At 34.7% G+C, this 23,825-nt stretch overlaps 1 protein-coding gene across 1 annotated transcript in view; it reads left to right on the forward strand.

Annotated features, from left to right (window-relative positions):
* UNC5D (unc-5 netrin receptor D) overlaps positions 1-23,825 on the forward strand; it is a 790,136-nt gene that overhangs the window by 660,266 nt on the left and 106,045 nt on the right. The window contains exon 8 of the mRNA XM_051975504.1: positions 14,165-14,197. Coding sequence (XP_051831464.1) covers positions 14,165-14,197 — 33 coding nt within the window. The remainder of the gene's footprint in view (positions 1-14,164; positions 14,198-23,825) is intronic.

Genomic DNA, 23,825 nt, shown 5'->3' on the forward strand with positions numbered 1-23,825 from the left:
GAGCAAATGTAAGCTATGATTTGATTTGTGATGACCGCATATTTAAAATCAGCCGGAGTCAGGTGTAAAGATTCCAACATTGATCCATCTAGAATGATGAATAAACCAGCTGAAGTACTGTAAACAACTAGCTAGAGGATGATGAGTTTAAAAAAAAAAAAAAGAAAAGAAAAGAAAAGAAACAAAACAGAAGCAGCCATTTAAGAATACAGATAGAAAGTCAGTTGGCAGAATTACTTCAGTTGTAGGATTTCAAGTTATTGACTAAGTGAAGGTTTAAGCTTAGTGGAAAAGAGTTGGATTCTTCTTTTTGCACTCTATAGGTTGAGGGAAGGGAATCCTCAGAAGACATGGATACTCTATTTCCATCTCTCCTTTGACAGGGAAGAATAAAAAGGGACAGAGAGGCTCTGCAATCATTGTGTTGTAAGAAAATCTGGAAGCTGACTAGTAAAGAGAGTATCCTAGGAGCTATGTTTGCTAATATTTCCCAAAGAAAAGTTTTGTTGTGAGAAAAGCTGAGTTGATTAGGTGAACCAGCATTCCAATGAGTGAAGAGCTGGCTAAGTTTGTCTTCTTTGTTCAAATTGCTGACCTGAGGAAACTTGCAATTAATTCTCTGGCTTTAGGGGATTGCTTATCTTTACAATTGTGAAACACTTTTCAGCTCCCTTTTGAGGATGAATATGAATAAAAGATTTTGTCACAATTTTATTCAAGAGAGGTAATCATCCTCCAAGTGACAAAATACATTGTAGAAGGCCTCAGATAGATGCTTTATTTTAGAGGAAAAGGAAAAACATTCCATTATATAAATTGTATTTTCATAATGTAAAAATGAAAATGTTTACATGGAGGGCACTTGACTCTCAAGTTAACTGAATACTAGATTAAATTAGAATTCTTTGTAACTTTGCTTCGATCCAGAAGGAATTTCTCAAGACAGGCCAAATCTAGGGAAAGGTTGCTTTAATTTTCAGGCTACTTACCAGCTGCTACAGGCTCAATATAGTATTTCAGTGCCTGCCAGTGATAGCACTACCTTCCTTCCCTTAGGAGTGGGTGATTGTCAGGTGGCAAACCAAAGAATTATTCCATATCAAAGATATTCTCTACAGGGAGTAGCTGCATGCAGTAACTGCATTGTAGGAACTTGGCTCAGGAAGTTAGTATCTGAGAGTTGTGTCAGCCTTGCAGAGGAAGTCTCTATAATTACAATGGAATAAACAACACCAAGAAATTGTCAATTCCCTCACTAGTCACAATTCTCACAATGCTACTCCTCCCCAGTAGTAGTTCCCCAGTTTAAGGTAACCATTCTAGTTTGTCTAAAACTCAAATTCATTCAAGTAGTAATTTGCTAAATGATATTCTAGTGACCCATAAGCATAATGGCTTCTTCCTAAACTCCCAACATGCTAGGGAAAAGCTAGGTGCTAGGAAGATATAGTTGATTCCTGCTGAGAACATGACAGACCTAGATAAAAAATGCAAACAATTATGCAAATATGACCACCAGGGGGGTGATGGAGGAGGTACATAGTAAATATAGAATTCTCCTGCTGTCAAGTCTCTCAAGTGCTCATCAGCAGCAAGAAGGGAACCACCCAAGATCATAAGAAACTAAAGAGTGTGAAAAACACTTTTACCCCCTCAAATTTTCACCATAGCAGCATCTTTGTGTCAGTTTGATTTTTTCCAACAAAATATACTAGATAGTCATTAATATACTGAAAATAAGTGATATGGATTGCTTTCTGCTTCAGTGGGGGTGGTGGGAATATAAAGGGGTGATATGATCTTTAAATCTATAGTACCACAAAATGATAGGCCAATTTGAGACCAGCATTACTCTCTGTGGGCTAGATTTTTCTTATCCTTAAAGTGTGGAGTTTTGCATTAGATCATCCTTCTAGCTCTGAATCTTATGAAACTTGCTATAACACTTGCTAAGCAACCTTGATTTAATTTTGTTAAATCATTAAAGATTTATTTTTGTGAGATGATTTTAGTATTGCTTTTTTCCATCTCTTTTCTACCCATCTTTCACCCCCATCACAGAATGTGATTCCATGGGAGATCCTTTAAGATATAGAATGTCAAAAGTTTTAAAGGAAATTTAGACCATGGAAAGTCAGAGGTGAAGGTTTGTAATTTGAAATAAAGAGCACAGAATATATGGGCTGGAAATAAACAAAATATAGGATGTCGAGGTGGAGTATAAAGATCTAGTTGGACAAAATGGCACATGATCATAGACCTGGGTGCTAGGATTCAGGCAATATGACCTCTATTCCAGTGCTCTCTTTCTATAATATCCCATTATTTCAATAATTTTTATGTTTATGATTTACTCTTTTTGCAATATCATGACTACTAATATCATATTCAGTATTCCAGAGGTCTAGAATTCAACACTTTGGGTAATTATAGAATGATGTGGATGTTTCTTTAGGTGATGCAGCTTGTAACTCATGCACATTTGCCTAAATCACGAACTCATCACGAACTCTTTATCCATAGCCTCCCATAAATTCACTATGATTTTACCTAACAATGAGAACTTCCTTACTTTTTCTTGTTATCACATGGATACAGATGGACTGTGTTGGCCAAGCAGTTCCTTCCTTTTATTTCATGACCAGCTCAACATTTTTCTGATCTTACATTTATTTCAGAGCATCATTTTCTCCAATGCATTTTTGTTGTTATTGTTGTTTCTTATTTGTTATACATTGTTACCTGTTCATTCCAATCCTGTACCTCTCCGTTGCTCTTTGTATTGTACATACTTTTAATTATTTGAAGAATATTGCATTCCGTACCTGTCAGATTTACAATAATACCCATATAACCCATGTGAGTTGTATGATCATAGACAAGTTATTTAAATTCTGTTTGTTCTAGTTTCCCCTATTTTAAAAAAGGGTGCCTAAAAAAAAGTGATAAATAAAATGTTTACTCGTTTCCTCCTCCTATCTCAGCTTGGCATTGCTATAATGGGGAAAAAGCAAGCAGTTGACAAGATCATAGAAAATAAGGGATAGATAATGTTAATGAAGTGTTAATATTTTAAACTGTATAAAATAAGTGTGTACCCTGTTATCCTCTTATGAAAAGTTTCCTGATAGAATTATAACAACAATTAACTGTTGGAAAGCAAAAGATATACCATAAAATTAAGCTTTCCAGCCTTGGAGAGAGTCAAAACATAGTCACAGAACGAAATAGTTCAGTGGAATATAATCCTTGAATCTTTATTCAGGACACAGAATTTGGGAAAGTGGATAGCAGATTTCTCTCTTCTCTCCCCTCCATTGGCCATGGCACTTTGCAAGGAAGTTACTCACAACAGTAGGAAAAAGTACATCCAAAAGAAGTGTGTGTGTGTGTGTGTGTGTGTGTGTGTGTGTGGTGTGTGTGTGTGTGAGAGAGAGAGAGAGAGAAAGAAAGAGAGACAGAGAAACAGAGAGATAGACAGAGACATTCTTCTCATTGATATTATGTGCTCTCATGGAAAAATATACTTTCTGGTGTATAGAGATATGAGAAGGGAATGTTTTGAAGATACTACTCTTCTATTTCTGAGTAAATTTAGTTTTTGTTTTATGCTAATTCGCGCTATTGACTGACTTTTCAGGTTAAGCTCACCAGAGGGAACTAGTGAGATAGAATTTTAATAATATAGTCCCAAAGAATACCTTTATACCCAAAGAAGTAACTACTCTCTTGGGACTCAAATTCAAGTTTAGGAATATTGAGTAGGGGTAGTTGACCCAAAGATGTCCTACACTTCTATTTAAAAGAGGGTACTTCATTTTAGAAAGAAATTCAATGGTAAATAAGTTCTGCAGTTTTTCATATAGAATCTTGTTCATTCTCCTCTTCCAATTCAATTTTGGGCTTAATTCCTTGTCCAGTTTCAGTATTTTCCCAGATTATAGATAATGCTGAATAAACTTTATAGATTATGCAGACCATGATATTCAATTAGATGAATAACAGGAAATTTTCATCCACTCTATTTTTCCAGTGTGAACAGTCTACTTTGAGTGATTATGAATCTGAGCAATGTGCTAGGACATGATTCAACAAGAATCATATCATTTGTAAAAGGAGCAACTGGAAGATATAAATATCTTTTACCCTTGGAGTCTTCAAAGGATTCCCTCCGAGACAGAGGAGTGGGAAAATCTTTGCCTTATGATGATCAGAGTTTTATTTCTGTTGCTATGTTTTTTCAAATAGTTTTAACTTAATTCTGATTTCTCCATGGGAGACATCTCATGATAAAAGAGTCTTTAAGATGGTGCTTCATTCTGTCAAATCAAAACTAATTTTTTGTAGTCATCAAATTTTAGTTACTGTGGGAGCTTATGTCCTTTACATTTGTCAGTCAATTTCATGAAGGAAAAGATATTTACTATAGCTTGAAGCTATTGAAGCCTTCAACATGGATTCTACCAATGAATGTGAAGATAATGCTGATTTAAAAAATTATATGGATGAGAAAGAAGGCATCAAGATTGGTAGATAATAGTAGACTTTTTTTCTGGTTTTAATGAAGTCTGTATTTTTTCCTCATGATTTTGATATATTACTCTACTTCAGATACCTTGTTCATTGATTTCTCTACACCTGTGCATTGATGTCAATTTCTATATATGCTATTTAAATGCCATCCAATCCAGATGTTTTTCCCTCTCTGTTTTCTATCTTTAGTGTTGTTTCTACCTTCTCTATAATAAGCACACCAGAAACTGTAATATTATATTTAAAATATAATGTCTCTATTTTTTTTCCTATGGTAAAAAGTATGGTTTTGGTTTGTGTTAACATTAACATATCGAGTATTAACAAAAACTCATATAGAGATCTTTTCTTTAATTTGTTTATCTCCTTCCATCTTTATCTTTGGGGTGTCCTTGGGATGACTAAGTATAAGTCACCAAACTTTCCTTAATCAGTAAACATTTATTAAGTATCTAATACATGCCAAAAATTTTATCAAGTATTTGGGATACAAAAAAGAGGCAAAAGAGTCCTTATCCTCAAGGAACTTATGTTCTAATAGAGAAACACTTTTCATCCTCCTATGCTCTGAGAAATTACAATATAATCATTCATAATTAATTATTTATTATATTATCAGAGAATATTATTTATTTAAAAAATCCAATTTTTAAATCAGTCTCTTTCTACTAAATTAGTTTTTTATTTTTTTATTTTTTAACTTTTTCCAGATAGGATTCCTTCCAGTTATCTTCTTTCAACAGCATCCAGAAAAAGTAAATAGCAAAAGAAGAAAAAGCAAAGAAGAAAAAACAAACAAAACAAAACAAATAACCTATGATTAACAATTATACATAAAGATACAAGAAAGCATTTCAAATAAAGAAAATGGAAATGCAGAGCTACTTCCTTGACATCCAAGATAGTAGGATCATCTGGATAGATACTATGCCTTGTGCTCAACTGGTCTCCACAATCTCATTTCCAGAGACTGGTATGTGGTGGCCTCCCTCCCTTAATCCTAAATCAGCTGTCTGACTTTATACAGATTCAGCAATGACACCTGAAGCAAAGCATCTCCTTCCCATTACAATATCATCCATTACATTTTTAGGATGTTATTGTATTTTCCATAGTGCCTTCTGGAATTAGGATGTCAGTTCTATCATCCCTATTGCCACTGCTACAGCTATTGTGACTAGCCCTATCACTATTTCTAAGAATATTTTTATGAATATAACTATAAATAAATGTTTGTACCTTTGTAGTTAATAGAAAAGTGAACCTGCATGAAAATTGTCTTCACCCATTATTCTATCTCTAAGTCATTAGTTGTTCATCCAGAACTTAGGGCCTGTATTTGATTTCTAAATATGTCTAGTTGTTGTTGTTTAGTTACTTTAGTCGTATCTGAGTCTTTGTGACCTCATTTGAGGTTTTCTTGGCAAACATAGTAGAGTAATTTGTCATTTCCTTCTTTAGCTCATTTTACAGAAGAAGAAATTGAGGCAAATGGGGTTACGTGACTTACCCATGATCACATAGCTAATAAAGTATTTGAGGCCAGATTTAAATTCAGAAAGATGAGTCTTTCTGATTCCAGGTCTCATAGTCCATTCATCTAGTTGCCCCAAATTCTAAAGCCCTTTAATTCTAATCTTTTTTTGTTTGTTTGTTTTTTTGATACATTTTTAAAATTTTATTTTTTATTATAGCTTTTTATATACAAAACATATGCATGGGTAATTTTTCAACATTGACCCTTGCAAAACCTTCTCTCCCAACTTTTCCTCTCCTTCCCCCAACCCCCTCCCTTAGATGGCAGGTAGTCCCATACATGTTAAATATGTTAAAGTATATGTTAAATACAATATATGTATACATATTTATACAGTTGCACAGGAAAGATCAGATTTAGAAAGAAGGTAAAAATAATCTGAGAAGAAAAAAAACAAAAACGTAAGCAAACTTTAACAGAAAGAGTGGAAATGTTATGCTGTGGTCTATACTTATTTCCCAGTGTTCTTTCTCTGGGTATAGCTAATTCTGTTCATTACAGATCAATTGGTACTTATTTGGATCCTCTCATTGTTGAAGAAAGCCACGTCCATCAGAATTGATCATCATATAGTACTATTGTTGAAGTGTATAATGATCTCCTGGTTCTGCTCATTTCACTTAGCATTAGTTCATGTAAGTCTCTCCACCCTCTCTGTATCCATCCTGTTGGTCATTTCTTATAGAACAATAATTTAACATAACATTCATATGCCACAATTTTTTCAGCCATTCTCCAATTGGAATTCTAATCTTGCCACAATTTTTGTCAGATGTTGTTTTGTTATGATTCTCTCTGACCCCAACCTCCTTGTATTTGTTTCTGTGCCTTTCTATTATTTTCTGTCTGTCATTTTCTCTGATTCTCACTCTCCCTCTCCTTCTGTCTGCCTCTTGGTCTCTGTCTCTTTCTCTTTCTCTCTCTGTCTCCATGTCTCTGTCTCTCTAAGAAACGGTTTCAACTCTTTGTTTTTAAAAGTAGGCTTATATATCTACAACATCAGGGCTAATAAAAAGGAGGGCGTTAACTTTAGCTCCAGCTCTGAACAGGTGCTTAGCAAACCTTATGTTACTCTGCCAATACCCTGCATTCCATGGCCCAGCTCTTCCAGGCCTTTGTCTGTCAGACATGCTGTGCTCATGTCAAATGCTTTCTGATATATTAAAATAAAAAAATCAGAATAAATTTGTGGCACTTATGAAATCAGAAGACCTGAATTTAAATACCTGGTCTTACTCTTCTCACCTTGATCAAGTCACATGTAAATCACTTAAATACTAAAAGATGCAGTTTACTTATCAGTAGACTGAAAAGAATAGCATTTACATTAGTTACCTCAGATTTGTTGTGCCTAAAATAATATGTAAATTGTAAAATGCTCTAGAAATGTGAGTGAACACTTGTATCCATTTCTAGTGGGATTGGAATGCAGAAATCAGAAAGTAATGTGAGTGTAGGTTGCATAAGAGTGAGTTTATGCAATGATGAGAATGAAAATATGCTTTTCTTTAAAATCTGATGTCCCAAAATTTGATCTTGAAGAATATCTAGATCAGATGACAGTTATTCATTTTATCAAATAATATTTCATTTTACAAAAATAAAAATGTATGAAAAGCCCTATTGTGGTCTTATTGAAAAAGTTAATTCCTCTGCCCACATTTAAAATCTAATTCATATATATTATGAGAAGCAGCGTAGTAGAGTGGTTTGAGGGCTTCCCTCAGAGTCAGGGTGATATGATTTCAAGTCCCCATCTTAGTGTAATCCTGGGTCTCTGATTTTTGCAAGTCTTTTAATTGTTTAATGTTCCAAACTACTCTCTGAGACTCTTGTTGTTGTTTGTTCTTCATTTTTGAAGAGGATCATGACATCAGTGAAGTGAAAAGGTACAAATCTTCATTGGATGCCTCATTATACTAGTGAAATCACAGATACTGTTAAAAACAAACAAACAAACATTATATGTATAATTTTTTTTGAAGGAAATTTGAGAACAATAGTATGTTTTCTGTGATTTTGGAGGTTTGTTGGGTTTTGGAACAAATTAGTCTTTTTTTTCCTACGTGATGAGGATGAACTACTGTCTTACCACTTATCCATTTCTTCTTCCTTAGAGCAGAATGATGAAATATAAATGGTTAGACAGAAATTAAGTAGGAATGTAAGTAGAACTCAAACTCTATTAGCAAGCAAAAGGGTTGCTCATTTGCTGAGAGTGAACCTGAGATTGTAGAATAAATAATTAATCTGAATCCAGATTATACCCAAGTAGGTCAATCCCAGTTTGAAGTAGGGTTATTTAAAGAAAACTTTATCTTCACATTCAAACAAGAAAGAAGCAGTATACTGGTAGGACTATATTAAAGGCTTGGGAATTAAGATGCTGAGACATCAACATGGAATTTTAAGCTCAGTTACTTTGGATCTAAACAAGTCAATTATATATAATAAGAACTTTTTATTTACCTTTAGCCCTTTTTCTGATATGTTTGAATATTATTCATTTGCCTTATGAAAAAAAAAGTCTATTTTTGTGACAAGGAGTGTAAGGTAGCAAAGGACAAGAAGGGAAAGAGGAAACAGTCAATAGAATCAGGTACCAAGATGTATCTAATGGTATCAGCCAAAGAAGGGAGTACTAGGGGGAGAGGAAATGGGCTAAGTGCAGTTGATCTCTGAAATGAGAGGTCCAAAAAAGAAAAGAGACGAGGTTGAGATTTAGAGATACCTCAAGTTTATTCTACAGTATGAAGAAACCCCTTTCCTCCAAGTAGATTCCCAGGCTTATAACCTTGGAACAGACCTTTTTTTTCCTTACCCAATGGTAGTTGTCCTTCATTCTCAAAGAGGACCAAAATGACATTACCATGTTAGAACTGGGTTATAGTGTATCCAATTTATGGCTGATCAGACAAATATGAGCTCAGAATGCTCTGAACATTTGGGCTAGATTCTCTAATTTGGGGTATCTTATGTTTCTTTTGAGCTAATTCAATTCTGCTTTGGTCATAGAGTGCAGCACTTTTTCTTTTATATATATTTGTTTTTCCTAAAATATTTTCAAAACATATGCATAGTTTTCAACATGCACCTTGCAAAATCTTGTGTTCCAAATTTTCCAAAATTTTTTCTCCCTCCCTTTCTCCCACTCCCTCCCCTAGATAGCAAGTAATGTTAAACATGTACAATGCTTCTATACATATTTCCACATTTATCATGCAAAAAAGAAAAATCAGATCAAAAAAGGAAACAGAATGCCAGCAAACAACAACAACAAAAAAGTGAAAATAGTATCTTGTAATCCACAATCCTCTCTCTGGGTGCAAATGGTTCTCTCCATCACAAGACCATTGGAACTGGCCTGAATCATCTCACACAATACCTTTTCTGATGAGGGCACACCATGTTGGATGGTCCTGTGCCAGTGTCTCCCATGTCATACAATTGATTATAGAGTTCTTTAAGAGCTACTGAGAGTATCCTTGTATCACATATTCTAACAAGGATTTATAGTAAAAGATGATAGGGAAAAGGAGAGATTTAGGCAAAACGGTGTAAGAACTTAGAGGAGAGTGAGATCACTTTCATCTAGAATTGGTCAGGGAAGACTTCACAGAAGTGACATCTGACTTGGATCTTAAAAGAAAGGAGGAAATTGAATAGATAAAGATAAGGATAAGGAGCTCTTCCCCTGTGTGAGTTCTCCATAAAATATTTTTTTTCAACAAGTGTACATATGGCATTCGGACAATGTGGCTAGCCCAACAGAGTTGTGCTCTCTGCAATAGAATTGGAATGCATTTGCCAAATCTCACTAACTCTGCCTTTCTAATATCTCTTATATTTGCTCTCTGGTTTGTGTTCTCCCTATAACTACTTTAGATCAAAATCTCAATTTACCTTGAATATTCTAATAGTCAATTGTCTTCTTGTAGCTGCTTCGCATCTTTTTCATTGCTGACTGAGAAATCTTAATTTGCTGCTAGCTTCATTGCCCTCTGTTGATAATTTCCTACTTATTCCATATATAGCTTGTTTGCATATGGTCGTTTGAATGTAGCCTTCTCCAATATATCAGGAACTATTATTAGACAGGAACTACCTTTTACTTTTCTTTATCTCCTCAGTGCTTAACACATTGGCTGGCACATACCAAGTACTTAATAAATATTGACTTATTGACTGCCCCTAAAATAAATAAATAAATAATGAAAATAAAAATAAAATAAAATTTCAGTGGCTCCCTATTACCATCTCAACTGACAGTGAATTACTGATTGGAAGCTGATATTCAGGGTCCTCCAAATATGTTTTCATACCCCCTATATAATCTTGTCTCACATTATTCCTCTTTATATAGTTTTATCAGTGATTGAACTTCTTTCTGCAACTGATTTCCTGCTCTTTCTCATGTCCATGCCTTTGCTTCATGGTAAGAAGAAATCACTCTCCTTGTCCTTACCTTCATCTATTCAATTTCCTCCTTTGTCTTAAGCTCCAAGTCAGATGTCACTTCTGTGAAGTCTTCCCTCACCAATTCTGGTTGAAAGTGATCTCATTATTCTCTAAGTTCTTACAGCATTTTGCCTAAATCTCTTTTTCCCTATCATCTTTTACTTTGTAAACCTTTGTTTGTATATATACCAATTCTCTGTCACTTTTTTATCTCTCTCTATATCTTTTCTCTGTGTCTGTCTCTTGTCTATTACAAAACAAGCTCATTTGAAGGCAAAAACTATACATCATTTTCCATCTTTATATCTCCAATGGTTTGTGCATTGCCTTACATGTGATAATCTTATTTTTCTAATGAATGTATTTTAAATTCCACTTAATTTTTTTTATTCATTGAAACTCTTCTTCTCTCTCCTCAACCCACAATTAAAAAAAAAATAATAAAAACAGAACTGTTATAGTTACATGTATAGTCAAGCAAAATAAATGACTACATTGCCTATGTCAAAAAGAAGGGTAAAAAAGATATTTATGGAATGGTGAAGATCAGAACAGCTCAGTTCTTGCAGGGAGCTATCTCCCCAGGTAGCTTCTGTGACTTACGGCATCGGATTTTACTTAGGTCTGTCATAAAAAGGAGATCGTATAAGGGGAAAACAACAAGTAACAATAAAAATCCTTAGTCCTTATTTATCACAAACATAAGTATATTTTGAATATATGAAAGGACTTCCCAACAAAAGAATTATTAAGGGTGGGGATGGATTATCAAATAGGATCTCCTTCCCTAGAAGTCTTAAAAGATAAATGTTCATATCTCTCTAAAAGCAGTCATTCAGTCAAACAGAATTTATGAAATTCCCACATGTGTCCAGGGCCATGCTTGGTTCTTTATAAAACTTAATCTAAAATGACAAGGTCTTGTCCCATGAGGGAGAGGAGGCAGGGAGGTAGCTACCTAAGGTGACCTTTCAAGGTCCCTGTACTATTGTGGAGCTCTTTGAAGTTAGGAGAAAACTCTACCTTGATAGTCTAACATCACAGGGCCTAAGGGAAAAGAAATCACTGAAAAAAAAAAAAAGAAAAGAAGCAGCAAGGTAAATAGCAAGAGCACTGGATTTGCTGTCAGAAAACCTGGGTTGAAATATTGACTTTATCATTCACCTTTTGTGTGATCTTGGATGAGTCAACCAAATCATTTTTAAAATTTATACATTAAAGGACTGGGGGAGATGATCTCTAAGGTCCCTTACAGATAAGGGGATGCTAGTAAATATTTAACATCTGACTCTCCAGGAAAAAAAAATATGTACATACATACATACATATATAAAAATATGTGTGTGTGAATGTGTGTGTGTGTGCAAGGCATACTTTAAGTTTAATCAGCATTGTTGACATTTTTTTCCATCACTTTCTTACATCTAGACATTAATAAAACAGTAAATCAAAGTCTGATTTATAGCTTTTTCAGATTTCTGAAGTATAAATAAATGTTTACACTAAACATTTGATAATTGCCTCTCTGATCTGATTATGCTGATTTCAAATATAATCCGTGAGACAGACACACCACAAAGAATAGGTACATTCATAGGCTGGTAGAGATGGAACTTTCTACCATAATTAAGTATCCTTTTCAAAAGTACCCACTTTTTCAAATATCCCCAATTATGATGAACTTATCTCACATCCCAGCTCATTGCATTTTTTGGACAGTTGTAGATTGCTAGGAAATTGTTGTTGTTGTTGTTTTCTTTATTTTGAGCAGAAGTTTTCCTTCTTCTAACATTCACTCACTGGTTCTAATCTCCTTTGAGCCTTGTAAGTCTGGGAACATTAAATTATAATGAATAATAGAACTTGGTAGTGGAAAGGATGCCTGGATTATGGGGTCTTTCAGAGAAAGCCAGATTTACATGAATGTCAAAAGATGGACAAAACTGTGTGTTAAAGAAACCTAGAATGGAAGGACAAGAGCACAATGAGACAAGTAAACATAATAGGAGGATTATGAAGAGATGGTCCATTCATTAGCAATGAGGGTATAGGAAAAAATAATCATTTTGATAAGGCTAAGCAACTAAGCAAAAATTCAGAGGGCAGCAAGCTATTGTTGTCATTAATGTTTCTTTAAGGAAAAGTTGAATGATGTTTTTCCACTTAACATTAATCGGATGGAGTAGCCAATTATATTAAATTATAACCTCACTAAAGGTAGAAGCTATACCTCCCTCTATTCCCATGTCTCCCAGCACTTTGTTTACAGGAGGAAAGGTACCAAACTGTAATTTCATTCGTATAGAGAATTCCTCAGAGGGGAAGCTCATATCCCAAAAGGTGAGCATCTAGATCACCAGAAGATTATGTCACACTTCCAGAGTCACATAGCAACTATGAATAAGAGTCTAGAATTGAACTTTGAGATTCCTGTTTCTGAGACTGTTTATCCATTATTCTATATTATATTACTTTTCAATATGGGAGGTGCTTAACTGATATTTATTGAATAATATGAGATTTAAATAGTTCCTTCTTATTTTTAAAAACTTTAAAATGATTTGGAGATGGGGTACAAAGATTGAGAATTGAATTTATCCTCTGCTTTAGTTAGCATGTCCTAAGTGTAATATCAAATGACAGCTTTAATTGTTGTTCAGTCATTTTAGTCATGTCTGACTCTTTGTAACCCTAATTGGAATGTACTTGACAAAGACACTGGCTGGAATAGTTTGCTATTTCATTCTCTAACATATTTTATAGATGAGGAAACTGAGACAAACTGGGTTAAGTGACTTGCCTAGAGTCACACAACTAGTAAGTATCTGAGGCTAAATTTTAACACAAGAAGAGAAGTCTTCCTGACTTTAGTCTTGGTATTCTATCCAGCATGCTATGCACTATACCAATTAGCTTTTTTTCAAATGATCTTTATTTCAGCCTAACTCCTAGATTAAGTATCATATTCAGAAGTGGTCATGAAATGATACCATTTCCTACTGAGATAGACAATATATACATATACACATATATATATATGTAATGTATATTGGGAATATGAAATAGAAAAAATTTCTTTAAAACTAAGTAAAATCGAAATCAAAATTCAAATATATGCACACCTGTTTGCTCCAACTATTTATATGTACACGTGATTTTGAAGTAGGTTTTTTTTTTTTCCTCAGTGATTATTACAGACCACTGCAGGATTCCTTTAAATATTTATTCATTGCTACTTACTTATATCATCATACAGAGTGAAATGATATCCTTTACCTGAGCAGATAGCTATCTGAATGCATATAAAAATCAGCAAGTCTCCTGCTAGGAGCAAACTGGCAAAATTTCAAAAATATAACAGAGAAACCCCAAGTATTCCTCAGGGTGAAGTTAGGGTTGGGGAACGGGAGTGGGGTGAGCAAATGAATCACTAAGGAAAAAAATTTGGAGGTGAAAAAAAAAAATGAAAACAATTTAAGATAAGAAAAAGAAAACCATGAACAACATAATTCACATTTTCTGCAAACAAGGAGAAAATGTTTCATTTATAGCGTTAGACAGAAGTGATATAGGAAATATATCTGCTCTATGTAAATTTATTAAGTACAACTTTCTTTCTCTCTTTCTTTCCTTTAGATAAAAAACCTCTTCATGAAATAAAACCCCAAAGTAAGTTGTTTTTCTTCTTGTGAATATAATTTATTCTCATATTTGCTGCCTCACTGTTGTTATTTGCTTAGGAGCTGAGCAAAATTGAAGGTTGTATGAAAGGCATAGGGCCCTATGTGACTTGCTCTTGCATATTGGTGGTTTTAAATTGAAAATAAAGACACTCTCCTCTCTCTCCCTTCACCCCATCCTCCAATGATAAAAGTAAATCCTTCTCCCTGCTTCTTGCTACTTCAAAATCTATTTCTTGTCAGATGCCATGTGGGATTCTTACTGCTTGTATCTCTGACTTGGTAGTTCTGAAATTAACAAATATTTGGTGATAGATTTTATAAAAACAGTGTCCTAGAACTGACTAATCACAAGACTTTCATTCCTTGAGATGAAGTAGGACAGGAGGAAGAGTCCCAGAAGATGTGGCTGAAGTCTAGCTTCCCAGTGCATCCATGATAAATGGATAGAAGGAGCTCCCACTGTAGCAAGAGAAAAGACTGCACTCTAACAATTCTAGAGATGTTGTGAGAGACTAATTCACAGACTTGCTTCCTCATAGAGGTGAGGAGAGTTATGATGGTATCATTGAGAGTTAACCTCATGAAATCATTCACTGATTTTACAAAAAATGTTATCATTATATAATTAGATTTTTGTCACTGATTTCCCTGGAGAAGAGAGCATGAGTTCAGTAATTTGACAGAAAAGAGGGGATTGGACATTCAATTGGTTTAATAGCAGGTGTCCACTTTTATTGGCTCAAGCAAGTCACAATGTCCTAGGAGTGAGATACAGAAGAAGTTTATCAAAGGGCACAGGATTTGAACAGGATGAAATTTCATCTTTTAAGACATATAGTACCGGGAACATTATGGGGGGCACTGAGACAAGGAGAAGATATCAGAAAGTCCTAGCTAGGTGACTCAAACCACATGATCATCACAGAGTAAAATGAAAGGATTGATCTTAAGTTAAAACAATTAAGTGAAGGAAATGATGTCATCATAAAATTAGCTATTGAAATACATCTAGGAATTATGCTTCAAGCTAACTAGCTATAAAGCATGGCCCAAAGTAAGAGTTGAGGTCTTCATGGGTCAGAACACAGGGATCTCTGTTTGAGAAAGGAAATAAATTCATTTCTTACAGGCTGAAGTCCAGAAGGCCAGTTTTGATATAGGCTTTCTTATCAGTAGAGAGAAGGATAGAGGGAGAACAGGACTCCCAAAGGTACCATAGGAAAAAAGTCTAAGATGAGGGAGATTACTGTATTATCCTGACATAACAGAAATATATGAAAACTTTCTCTGCAAGATTAAGTTGAGAGAGAAGAAAGGTGCCTTTTGTACTTGGTCAAGAATCAGGAAAATAGATTCTTTATGTCCTGAGATGTTTACAAAACTTTCCAAATTAAAACAACATTAGCTAGAACCTGAGTGTGAGCTACCACTCATTAAACATTGGAATGGGCCTATACTTCAAAACTAGGTTTTAAGACAAGAGACTTGGTGAAGGAGGAATGGGAGACAAAAGATTGAGTATTAATTCTTGGCATATGTGTGTATATTTATATGTGTATTTATGTGTGTATATAGAGGAGCAGACTTAATTGATGAGACTTTTACAAATCTACAAATTTTCCTTAATGGTTATTTGCCTACTTTCCAATCTAGTCCTTTGCATTTTTTGGTGTTTAAGAATAAAATTCTGAAAAACAACTAAAAAAGAAAAATCTCTTACTGGAGTAGTAGGGAAGCTGGATTCAGACAAAAAAGTGCTGACAGTGAACCAAGTCCTAGAGTTTGGTGGAGGAAGAAAGGAGTAAGATCATGGAGTGAACAAAAATTGTAGTTTTTGTAATCAAAAGTCTTGAATTTGAATCCTTGCTCAGACAATAGCTATGTTACCAATGATAAGTAACTTATCTAATTAGATAGAACATTTAATCTAGAGATTTAAAGATAAAACAAAAGAAAAGAAGAACAAAGATAATGAAAACACAGCAAGTTCTCCTTAAAGATTTTGCATTCTAATGAAGGAAGATAACACATATCTGGAATTGAGATCAGTATGGCATGACATCACTCAGGTCCTAATCTAAGTCAGGTAAAAACTTCCATATCAGAAATAGGAAACCTAGGTAGTAGCTCCACAGTATGACAGGGTTAGGGTGGGGTTGGAATTGAAGGATGATGTTAATGGTCAAATTGTTGGAAACATGGTGAGAAAATAGCCAAGAATTGGCATGGACTCTGGTATCTAAAATAATAAAGCAGAAGTTTAACTATGAGTCTGAAAATAAATATGAAGTTCAGGGTTGATATTGGGGAAGTCAGGAGGGAGGGAAAAAGATGGTATGGATGGGAATAGCTGGAATTTGACATCTAACAGCATCAGTACGCTAATCTGCAGAATGGGAATAATTACCATACTATTTACTATTCAGGGATGCCAGGAGGAAAATTTTAAAACATTAAACATATTAGTAGATATGATCATTGTTGTTTTTAGTATTATTATTATTAGCAAGTATAGTAGGAAAATAGTACCCATTGTTTGCATGCAATTAAGCTATACTCAAAGAAGAATAATAGAAATGGCACTTAGACTGCTGTAGACTTTGACTTTAGGTGGAATTAGACATAATAAGGACCTCCACAGGACTGGATCCTATCTATATGATATAATTAAAAGAACAGAGAAAACACACAAATTGCCCAGTAACATCTTCCTCTATGGGCTGAAATCCCAACATTAAAGATTTTTGCTCCTTTGAACTTCTAATTATTTTCAGTCTTCAAAAGAGCTTTGAAAAGATATAAATATCACCCTATCAATTTATATCAACAATATTCCTCCCAAAAATGAGTCTGTGGTTCTACATATATAAGAGATATACTTTGGGGTGAAGTGGAGGATATGACCCAGAGAGATAAGAAGAATGCTGGTAGTTAGGTGAAAGCAGTACAGAAAAAAATCTTTTATTTTGCTTTACTATATTGCTTGATATTACCCAAGTATATCTTTACTTTTATAGAAATATAAAACTAATTAATATTTCTTCCAAGCCTTTCATTTAACTAATAAGGAAAATAAGTCCCAGAAAACACATTTAACTGGCTCAATGTCACTCAGATAATAAGTGTCACAACTGGTATTAAGCCCAGATCTCCTGTCTTAAAGTCTAGTGCTCTTTCCATTATAGTATTTCTTAAGATATTCCTTGGGGAGCACATCCTAGACGATAGATATCATCAAATACTTCTCTTGAGGAAACTCAATTTTGGTGGCCACTTATAGAGGGTGGTAAATTTAGAACTAGAAAAGACTTTAGTATTTAATTAGACTAACCCTATTGTTTTACAGGGGAGGAAACTGAGGTCTGGAAAAATGAAATTGACTTCCTGAGGTTACAGATGTATAAATTTAGTTTTAAACTGTTACAAAAGGTTGTTACTGTTTTCCCCCTCTCTCCAAAGGTCGTCTGTTTTGTGCCTTCCTTTGTGTGTGAGAAGAGCCAGGATTTGACCCTGTAACCAGGCTTATATACATCCTGTTCAAATATCAGAGCAAGGGACAGCTCACCTCCTGCTGGGCACTGTAGATGCCATCTGCTGGTGCAGGTGTAGTGCACATTAAACATCATGAGCATCAGTGCAGAAGCCAACATGAGAGTTACTTAGGGGATGTGTTTGTTTTGTTTTTAAAAATAATTTCATGCTTAGTTTGTATGTCCTGTGCCATTCTAATTTGGTTACATCTGTACTTCTAGCTCTAAACCCCACAGTAACTATTCCTAGTCCTCGGGGACTGCTTGAATTAGCTTCCGCTTGGAGTTCTCACTCCTAAGCATCATGGTTAATTGCTAGATATTGAAACAGAGGCATTTTAAACTATTTTAATTTGTGATTTTCTAAAAATAAAATATGCACAAAAACAATGTGACTGCAAAAGGCTTCTCAAGGGATCCAGGCAAGATTCTTGAAGCTGCAATGGGTTAAGAGTACTGGTCCATGGCCCTTCTATGGAAGCAAGGCTTGGCTTCAGATGCTGTGAATTATTGCTGATGCAAAATCAAAGTCAATTATGAAGATAATTGAGAAACAACCTGTTCCTATAAATAGCCAAACACTTGGTCCTCTAAAACCCTTAACAGACAAGAAACATCCGTCAGAATCTTGCACGATGAACACCTCGGAGGACAGAGAAGGGCCCAGCATCGATTTGCTAGGAAGTCTAAAACAGAAAAGTAAAGTCAAATCTTATGTGATCTGTGAGCAAACTGTAATGACAAACTGGGGGAAATATGTGCACTGCGTAGCTCATGAAAGCACTTATTGTAAATGAGATAATTTAATCAATTACGTTTCCTAATGTACTAAACCGAATGTTTCATTTTCTGCCTCTGCACATCTTAAATTATCTTCAGGTGCTTTATGAGATTTAATCATAGTTAATAGAAACTTCATTACCATCAAATGTGCTTTCAATAAATGTTGTGTAACAATGTCAGGAGGTGCAGTAAAATATGGCTGGTTTGGAATGGCAGGCGTTACTCACCCCCAAAACTGGGCTAAGAAATGACTTTTTGCAGAGGTTGGACTTCTTTTCTGAGTCACAAGAAGCTGTCTCCCAAAGGGCTGTGTGTACTCCTGGTTATCGGCCTATTTAGAATAATCACCCTAGGGAAGAAAACTATTCACATTCACTGAATAAAATAACTCAGCAACATGTAGCCTTACTTTAATTCAGCTCCCACTTCCCTAAGGGAAGGACTTTTTGTTATATAACAGGGCCCAATGTGATGGATGACCCTGTTTGACCCACACGAGTCCAATGACAACCCCCTGTTGAAACTGGAAGTACACAGGGAGTTCGTCAGACAAGGCATCCTGCTAGCTCCTTAAAGGGCCCTGTGTCACTTGGGTGACAGAAGCCAGTCATCTCCCTGCTAACTAGTTCAATTATTATTTTTTTTCCCAGAAAAACTAACTGCAGGAAGGATGACATGAATGAAGTAATTGGTGAAAAAAATCAGAAATACACATAAAGAAAATTCAGTTATAACATCCTCAGGCACAGCATTAAGCATTTTGGCCCAAGCCCTCTCTTACAAAGTGTTTCTGCTGCTGCCGAATTGCTTTTGTCCTAACTACCATTGAGCTACCTTATTCCCTTCATCTCTGGGGTGACAGCTGGCTGTTCTTTGTCTTTTTGGCTTTCTTCCTCCATCCCTTTTAGTAAATATTTATCATGTGGATACCTGAGTACCTCACTGCCTTTTTTAACCACCCACATATCATCTTTGCTTTGGGGGCAGGGGGAAATGCAGTAATCAAGCTCTTTGTGTATGTTGGAAAAGATAGAAGAGAAGGCTGCATTTCTGAAGGGCACTTCTAAAGATCCTCTGCACACAGAAAGACATTTCTATTTTTACAACATGTTTGGAAGCATGTTTGAGGCAATAGATAACATTTATAAATCTATTACACACTAAATTGTCCCTAAATTTGGAATATGGCTAAAAAAGTAAATAATGAAAGATAAAAGAAATGGAAAAGTTTGTTATTTGTTCTGTCTTTAGAAGGTAATATCAATCATTTTGAATAACTGAACATGAACCTAAGGTCATAAATTTAGTGCTAATATTCTTGATTTCTTTTTTGTTCCCCTGAGGCAATTGGGGTTAAGTGACTTTCCCAGGGTCACACGGCTAAGAAGTGTTAAGTATCTGAGACCAGTTTTGAATTCAGGTCCTCCTGACTTCAGGTGATCCACTGCATCACCTCCCAGTACTAATATTCTTTAGAGATCATTTTACACACAAAGAACATAAGTCCAGTGATATTAGATCAATAAGCAAAAGCAAAAAAAAAAAAAAAGGTTGTTAATAGCAGAGGAGAATTCAAACACATGCCTTGACTTGAAGATTAACGTTCTATCCACTGCACCATATTGTTTTATGGCAGAAAAAGTTGTCATATTTGTCAATACAGTGGTGTAGAATTTGGAGAGTGGAAGTAGTAATTAGAGGTCATGATGGTGAGTCAGCAAGGATCTTAGAAGAGATCTAATATAATTTCATTGAACAGGTGAAGGAATGCAACAGAAAGTGCTCTGGATAATGAGTTAGAGAATCTGGGTTCAAATTCCTCATCTGACTTTCACTCTCCGCATTCCCTGGATAAATCAAAATCTACCTCTGCCTCTGTTTAGTCATACATTAAAAAAAAAAAAAAAAAAAAAAAAAAAGGTTAGATTAGATGGTCTCTAGGGTCTATATCAACACAAACTTGGGCCCAGAGAAGTAAAGAGATTTGCTTGATTTAGACACACGTTGTAAATAAAATAACTCAACACAATATGCTTTGCCCTCATTCCCCTTTCCATAGTGATAAGTATACCTGCTTTAGCCCGAACCCTTAGTAATCAATATTAGTTTTTTACATATACTTTAAATTAGAAGATGTAAAACTTTTCCCTTAGTAATGGATTTTTAGTTTTTAATAATGTCCACAATAGAAAAGATATTTATTATATTTAACCAAAGTAGGGACTATTCACTACTAATAGTGAAAGGCCACATTCTTTCAGGTCCTGCTTTGCAATCCCTATTTCCATGCTTATCATTTTTTTCACTGTTATTGTTAATGTTAGCAGCACTCTCACCCACAAATATGAGCTTTCAGTCTTCTGTATAATAAGCCTTTATGGTGTCTAATCAGCACATTTTATAGATAAGAAAACAAGGAAGTCCAGCAACATAAGGTAAACTACTCATGGTTACAACATAAAATAACAGAAAGACTGTTGGACTTGAGTTTGAATTCTACCACTTCCTACCTCAGGGTTTTGGGCAGGTCGTGTTCTTTTTTTTCCTCACCTATAAAATGATATGTTCAGACTAGTTTAGTCATTCTTTGTTCTTGTAGCATACATATATATATAATCTTATTAGCCAGGATTTAAATCTAGTATTTCTGGCCCAGGTTCTTTTTTCACTCCTTTGCCTTGCTTGCATTTTGGAGATCCTTAATAGGTCATCCTTTTCTCCCACCAGAATAAATGACTTAGGTTCTGCTAACCCAATAATACTGCATTTTCCTCATAGGTACTGGTGCCAAATCTCCAGTCCTCTCAATGATTCTCCTCTAAATACATGGTATAACCATCTCAGATATTAAGGACAAGGAAAAGAAGGTTTTAACCTATATTGAATATTAGAAGTTTTCTCAGCCTAATTGGGACAGAATGTCTTTTCTTTTTCATATGAGGAAATGGGGCCCCAAATAGAAGAGAGATCAACTTTTGTAATTATATAATTATTGTGTAGGTTTTTTGTTTTTCTGTTATTGATAATTTATTTTTCTAAATATAGATCCAACATTATGTAAGATTACTCATTTACTGATTTCATTTAAAGATTAGTAAATACTTTCCTTGTTTACTGAGTATTATCCTTTCCATAAGTACCAAATGGGGGTCCAGCAAAATACATCAGAAGTAGGAAATTACAAGGTAAATATATGGTTCTTTTACTTCAGCTGCTACACTAGATACTAGGTGACATAGTAATACATTTGGTATAATCACTAATATTCAATAATAAAAAAAGGTCATTTTATCCCTGAAGAAATGAAGGCAGAAAGAAATTATATTTGCTTCCCGTGGACATTTATGAGAAACAAAATGGTCAACAATGATTCCCAGACTCTTTTTGGCCTATAATATCTATAAACTTTAGGAATATGATGATTACAGTATTTAGAGGAAAGCATTAGTTCTTTACTAAATACTTTTCCATATATGAAGGTTAGTTGAAAGAAATCAGCATGTTAAGTCAGATGAAGAGAAGACAGGAAAAACATGAACATTGTCTTCAAGTAGTATCCTGTAGAGGCTGTCCTATGGAGACTGCTTCTGTTTGGCCTCAGAGGCAAAATCAAGAATAGTAGTGAGTGGAAACTTCAAGGAAGAAAATTTATTCTAGTAATAAGGGGAAAATGTCTAAAAATTAGAAATATACCAAAATGAAAAAGGCTTTCTTTAATGAAGGCAGGTTCTCCTTCTTTGGAAATAGTCTGGATTACCCCTTGCAAATTACACTATTGTGGTGGGTATTCCTTTCCTATATGCATTGACCAGATGGCTGCTGAAATCCCTTCTAACTTTTAAATACTAAAAGTTTCTAAAAACTAAAAACTAAAGTGTTTCTAAAAGATAATCTTACTAAAGGAGCCCCCCAAATTTGCAGGGTTAATCTAGATAAGATGACTCTGTTATCATTTTCAGTGTCATCATTGTTATTGTCATTATCATATTTGTAAGAAATTCTCACTAATGTAGTCTTTCTACTGGCTTTTGATAGAATATGTTTCTGGCTAAATAGGGATAAACTTTAGTCACCAGACAAATCACCAAGTAACATATTTTATTTTGATCATAGAAAGTCATGAAGATTACTACCACTTATGTCATGGATTGTTTCTGTCTTTTTCTTTTCTTTTTTTGAGACAATCAGAGTTAAGTGACCTGTCTAGGGTCACATAGCTAGTAAGTATTGGAGGCTAGATTTGAACTCAGATCCCTCTGACTGCAGGGCCAATGCTCTATTCACTATACCACCTCATTGCCTTCATACATCATGGTTTCTTGTAGCTTCATAACCTTTTTTTTTTTTTTTCCAAAGCAGCCTGATAGGTAAGTGGGTAAGAGGGCTGAATTAGGAGGCAAGAAGACTTAAATTCAAATCCCACATCAGACATTTAGTAGTTGTGTGACCCTGGGCAAATCTCTCCCAGCCTTATAATTTAAACCCTGAGAAGAGTGATAATAATAGCACTAAACTCACAGAATTGTTTGGAAATACAGCACTTTGCAAAATTCAAGTACCATGTAAATGATAGCTATTATTACAGTATCATGAGACAATGAATCATTGCTATGTGAAAGATTCAGTTTGGTTTGATGTTATGACTTCAAGTTTTGATGGATGGTGGCAGGGTCAGCCTTTGGAACAAACTGTGGTCTATGTAGATATATTTCCAGAGTTTCTGTCCCCAAACTATCTTTCAACTGACTACATTCTTATGCCATAAATGAAATTATCTTTTTTATTCTTCAAAAAAAATAATAAAATCTCACAAAAACTAATATTTCAATCCTTACCAATCATCTGCATCTCAAAGTAAATGAGTTTAGAAGTCCTTTATTTTTCCCCTTTAAAAAACTATTAATATTATTTGTTTCACTCTTTTCATTTAGCAATCATCCATTGTCCATTTTTTCCACTCCCCCAACTGGAAAAAGAAACAAAAAAAAAATTTTTAACCTTTGTAACACATATGTATAATCTAGCAAAACAAATTCCCAAACTAACCATGTTCAAAATCTATATCTCATTCTGCATTTTTGTCCATTGCCTCAATGTCAGAAGCAGCTTTTGTCTAATCTGGGAAGAAGGTGGACTCCAGAGGATAAAGGAAGCATGAATACTGTGGGTACAAAGTCGGGGCATTAAAGACAGTCAGACAAAAGCTGCCTCTGTCCCTTGGCTGGTTCTGCCAGTGCTATTGACGCCAATAAGTAAGCACCTTTTAACTCTGATAATCCTTTATTGCCAGTCCTGCCTTGA

The sequence above is a fragment of the Antechinus flavipes genome, chromosome 2 (assembly GCF_016432865.1).
Source record: "Antechinus flavipes isolate AdamAnt ecotype Samford, QLD, Australia chromosome 2, AdamAnt_v2, whole genome shotgun sequence".
NCBI lineage: Eukaryota > Metazoa > Chordata > Mammalia > Dasyuromorphia > Dasyuridae > Antechinus > Antechinus flavipes.